Source organism: Balaenoptera acutorostrata, chromosome 11, assembly GCF_949987535.1.
Source record: "Balaenoptera acutorostrata chromosome 11, mBalAcu1.1, whole genome shotgun sequence".
Lineage (NCBI taxonomy): Eukaryota > Metazoa > Chordata > Mammalia > Artiodactyla > Balaenopteridae > Balaenoptera > Balaenoptera acutorostrata.
This window is the reverse complement of record NC_080074.1, coordinates 30,007,944-30,013,548: the sequence shown is the minus strand read 5'-3', so window position 1 is coordinate 30,013,548 and position 5,605 is coordinate 30,007,944. Positions and strand designations below refer to the sequence as shown.

Below are 5,605 nucleotides of genomic sequence, written 5' to 3'. Positions count from 1 at the left end.
AGTATAATAAATGTTTGGTTATTCACTGCTGTAGTTTGGAGGGTTTGGTGTGATTTTAAAAATCCCACAATGTTTGTGTGAGTTTTTCTTCTTATGTTCATCCTGTTGGCCACTGAAGTATTGCTGAATAAGAGGTCTGATATTTAAAAAATAAGAAGTGAGAAGCAGTTTCATTCAACACTTTATTTTATTATTTATTTTTTAACAGTTTAAGCTTATCACCCGTGAAAGCTGCAATAAAATCAGCATCCAGGCAAGATATCACCCTAGAGTCTTCTCTTCACTAAATACTAAATTATGGTTCAAACTATACTTAGAAGTACAGTTTGTCAAAAGATGTAATTTTTGAGAAGTGGGGCTCAAATTTTTCATCTAAGGATATTCTGGAAATATGCTATGGCTGGAACCTTTATTAAGTTATGAGTATTAAGGGTCCAAGAAGAAGGGTATTACTTCCTAAAAATGTTTGAATAAAAGTCGTTATTTCGAGTGATGAATTCTCCATAGGTAATTGTTTAGACATTAGAAACCAGCTCACGCAGGCTTGCGCTTAAACATATTTGGTTTACTCTCGTTTATAAGGAAGACAACTGGGAAAGAAATTTTATAAAAAGATATTCCACCCCCAAAATGCCAATCATCTTAAAAAAAAATCCATTCTGCAAAAACTATTTTTATTATTCCTGTGAATTTATGACAAGGAATATATCCAGGAACAAGGCTTCAAAATCTAAGCTATGTTCCACTGTTTGCAGTTTCCTTGGATTTTAACTAGGTGTGTAAGTTGACTTCCGACCACGGGGAATCCTCTCCATTCGTGGATTTATGGATTGTTGAGGCCATGGCAGATAACCAGTTCCACAGAAGCAACTTCACGTTCTTCTGAGGAAGATCCATAGCACTGTGGAACAAGGAATATAAATGAGCGATGCCACAAGAGACTGCAAATGGGGTTACCAAGATACAACCCTCAAAAATGAACTCTGAAGGTGGAAAAACTACAAGAAAAAAAATATTAAAATAGGCGTTTTAAAAAGGTTTCAGCTATCATGTTAAGAGCACTGATGGACATTCAATAGACACGGCACATGCTTCTTAGGCATGGAATGTATAAATCTGTTATAAAAAGAAACATTTTCAGCATTGCCAGAATTTAAAAACAAAACCCAAAAACCTCAAGCATCTAGAGGGGAAAACACCAAATGAAACTATTCAAACTGTAGTAATGAATATTTGGCCTTTAATCGTTTCCAGTTAAATTATATTTGAAAGCTCCCCCTCCCTCACTCATAGTCATACACAAACACACCAATTTTTAAACGTTTTATAATGGCCAAAGAAGGGGTTTACATAGATATGTTTATTAATGGAACTCTTTTTTTAATAAGTTGCTAATTCATTTTAGCCTCACATCAGTTGCATCTCATTCCTCAGTCCCTTTCCTGATGTCTAACAGTTAATGTCCTGTACCATGAGGAGAGCTTCCTGTGGCACTTTGGGAATTATCTGTTTTGGGTTTAAATTAGTACAATTTATAAAGTTCTCTCTCTCTTCTTCCGCCCCCACGAGGATCGATAAAGGCATTTCCAGAGGCAAACGATTCTCTTCCTCCCTCCGCTCATCCTCCTGCAGCCCCTCCTCTTCCTCTTGCGGCCCCTCCTCTTCCTCCTCCTCCCCCTCCTCCGCAGAGTCGGACTCTTCTACCTCCTCTTCACCCTTGGCCTCTGCCTCTGCATCCTCCTCCTCGCTCTCCAACCCCTTGCCATCACACTCCTCCTCGTCACACCCCTCCTCCTCATCGTCATCGTTTTTCTCCTCTTCCTCTACCAGCTGTGGGTTTGGAGACTGGTTTTCCCCATCCGGGTCAGGACTGAAGGCTAGAGAAGGATTCTGCCCAAAGCTGTACAAAGTTTCCCGCAGCTCCGCGTCTTCCTCGCCACCGCTGGGGGGCGCATCGTTTCCGAAGGAGCCGGCCGGGGACGCGGTGCCGCCCGCCTGGGCCTGCTGCGCGCGCAGCGCCTCCTGCTGCCGCATATCCTCGTAGATCTGGTTCATGATGAACTGGGTGGTGTTCCGCGGCGCCCGCAGGCCGGGTACCCGCCACCTGGACAGGTTGACCGGCCGCAGCAGCGTGCTCAGATCCTCTGAAGGGCTCCTCTGGAAGGAGCGGCGAGGGTCGCGGCGCAGGCCGCGGCCCCGGCGGCCCCAGTGCTTCTTCCTGCCCGGGGGCCTCGCCCAGCCGGGGTTCCAGGGCCCGCGCCAGCAGGAGCAGCAGCAAAGGCAGAATGGGTGCAGGCCGTACACCTGGATCACTTGCACCCGGCCAGGGGGCTTCCGGAATCCCTCCGGAGGTGGGTGCCAGGGTCCTCCCCAGCGCCCCCAGTTAGAATACACGGCCCAAGAGGGACGTCTGGGTGGCTGGAACCAACGTCCTGAGCCGTGCTGTTGCTTCGGCTGTTTCCTTGGGGGCTCATACTCGGCCTTGGGACCATAGCGATGCCACCACCTGTAAACCGGAGCGGCCCTGCGCCTTCGATGGCAGGAAGACCAGGTGCTTAATGGGGCAGAGGACGCCCCCCCGCGGCCCAGGTTAAGAGGATCCTCTTTGCTATCGAGGGGCTGGGTCATGATTCAGGGAGCTCCGAGAGGTCTAAACGGAAGCGTCCTAGAAGCTGCCGTCAAGTTTGGCCAGATCTGACGGTCGGAAGAGCCTCGTGTCTCTCTCTCCTCTCTGCGCAGCACCACGTGCCTGCCGCTGGGATCACGCCTTTCTCTCCAAAAGGACCCCTCTTCTCTGCTCGCTCGATCGTTCTTCCACGTAATCTCTGACCCTTGGCACCCGGGTTGTCTCGTCCAGGTGAGTTTGGGTGGGACTGGGGCTGGGTAAGGATGGTGGGGGAGGAAGCTGCTGGTGGGCGACGCGCAGTGAGACCCGCTCCCGGGTCCCACACACCCCCGCCTCACTGGAGGCTCGGGCTGGGGACGGGAGAGGCAGGGGTTGCGCGTTACCTTGCTGCTCCCTCTCAACCCAGGTGCTTCACCGTCACCGTCCTGGCTAGACTGAGGCAGGGTGGGTAACGGCAGCCTTTAAATACTGGCCAGGGACCCCGCGCGCCACCGCATCCTTGGTTGCCCCGGGAGACAGCCAATTGGGCTTGAGGTCGTTCTCCCTGGGCGTGGAGTTGGGGTTACGCCCAGAACGAGGTTGCCCATGAACATTCGCAGGGGGCTTGTGACGCAGTTTTTGAGGGAGGTGGCGAGGGGCGGGAGGCTGGGTTTGTGCTGCCCACGTTAGGAAACGGTTGAGGCAGTTTATTTGAACCCTTAAACCACCTGGAGGTGCGAGGTTGTAGAAGATGGACCTTCGGCTGAACCCAGAGGCGGGGGTTGGGGAAGAATTTGTGTATCGAAAAACAATATCCTACACCTTTGGGGTGGCCCAGGGGTTAAAGAGAAAAGCCCTTGGAGTCAGAAAACTGGGCCCCACTCCTTACCTTGTGGTCTGTGCCCACTCTTCTAAATCCTAGGAGCTCTGTGTCAACGTACCTGAAACAAGACGGCAAACGTTTATTGCGTGTGCTTACTGCGCGCAGGTGGGCTCATGGCACATAATCCTCACACCTACTCAGGGAGGTAGGCATTGTTACCACATCTCATAGATTAGGAAACGAAATTAATCTACCTAAGGCAGTGGGACTGATGAATTTCAGGGCTAGTATTTAAAGCTGAGCCTGTTTGACCTCAGAGTCCAAATTGTCAATGAGATTACTATACTACACGGCCCAAGCACCTTAAATAGCACTCTGGTGATGAGTACAAGGAATCTGTATGGACAAGCAGTTTACTAATTGTAACATATGCAAAACATATGTCCGTTGATTAAACATTACCAGGATGTATACCGTGGGTTTGTACCTAAGAATGCTAGTATGCCAATTACATTTTTCCTTTTGTTAACCAGACAGTGTGGTACCTTGGGAGCCTTTATAGTATTAAGGTTAAGAATATGGGCTTTGATTTAAATAGACAAAAGCCTACCCTGAATGATACTATATGGTGGGTACAAGTCATTATACGTTTATCCAAATCTGTAGAATGTACAACATCAAGAGTGACCCCTAATGTAAACTATGGACTTTTGGTGATAATGATGTGTCAATGTAGGTTCGTTATTAACAAAGGTACCACTCTGGTGGAGGATGTTTATCATGGAGGAAGCTCTGTATGAGTCGAGGGAGAGAGTGTATGAGGAATCTCTGTACCTTCTTCTCAGTTTTGCTGTGAATCTAAAACTGCTCTAAAAAACAAGGTCTATTTAAAAGTAGAGGTGTTTCAACTTCAACTCACCAGTTAACCTCTGGAAGCCTCCAGTTCCTTACCCATACCATGGGTATAGTTATAGTGCCTGTTCCAAAGAGTTATGTTAAGGATTAAGTAAGGTACTGATTAAAGCACTTAGCACAGGTACCCTGTGAGCACTCAGTAACTGAACTATCATCATTATCATATTTACATGCTTTAGGACTTGTAAAGAAATTGATACAGTATACGTAAAGATAACTCACCCTGTGCCTGATGCAAAAATAGACATCCCCATCCTTGTGTCCTTTTCTTGTCCCACTTTTGAGAGACATCAAGAAAGTGCTACCAACCTTGATCCTACAGAAGACTACTGAGTATGTCTCCTTATCACCTTCCTGTGTTGAGTGGAATTGTGCAAAAATGGGACACTGCCCACTGGGAACCTGAGTCCATACAAGCTTCCATTGAATGATAGAGAAGCAAAATTAGGGGAAGCCCTGATGCTTGCAAAGGTCATTTATGCCTTCCTGCTTGAAAATTGAGAACAGTACATGGATTCTTGGTTCAGCCCTCCACCCTTTGCTGTGGGACCTATAGATTCCACAGGCATCATTCAAGTTCATTTGCTCTGTGGTTTGCTGAGGAGACAAGCCTGCTTGACTCAAAGTGCAGAATGCTGACATTTTTAGCCTCCAATGTCTCTTTTTGGATGGAGACTCACACGCTTGGCCTCAGCCTCTGATCTGCTTAACTTGAAACGGAATGGTGATAATTCAGATTTATTTTTCTAAGAATATACTTGGTATATGATATTGAGTTTTAATTAAGAGCTTTAGAAATTGAACATGTTGCTTAGTGGAATTCCCATCAATTTCTTCTTTTTTTAAAAAACGGTTAACTCACAGGTAATTAAGGACATCATTTTTTTGAACAGTTGATGTGAACTTTATACCAATAATACTGGCTTTATACACTTTTTTCATGGTGAGATATATATCTTTCATATTCATCCTCCCTATTAAAAAACCATTAATGCAGGTTTGTCTTGTGCTACTCTTTCTTAAGAGAAGCAGCAAATTACAATTTATGATTATTGGTTTTTTCAATAGATTGACATTATAATACAGATTGTTCATGTACTGGTAAATCACCCAAGAAAATTAGCACCAGAACATGTTAAACACCACCGTCAGAAATGCAACTAAGAAATTTTAAAGACTTTTAAAATTGACCCATACTCTTTAAATACTGCAAAATGAATTATTTTGATTCAACATTAAAATATAACACACCGTGTTTTTAT

The 5,605-nt window shown here is 45.7% G+C and overlaps 1 protein-coding gene across 1 annotated transcript; it reads right to left on the bottom strand.

Annotated features, from left to right (window-relative positions):
* Nucleotides 1–1,449: 1,449 nt before the first annotated feature.
* On the bottom strand, nucleotides 1,450–2,628 carry CCER1 (coiled-coil glutamate rich protein 1). Its single transcript, XM_007198668.3, has one exon. The coding sequence runs from the start codon at nucleotides 2,626–2,628 to the stop codon at nucleotides 1,450–1,452; it is 1,179 nt and encodes a 392-aa protein (XP_007198730.3).
* Nucleotides 2,629–5,605: the final 2,977 nt, after the last annotated feature.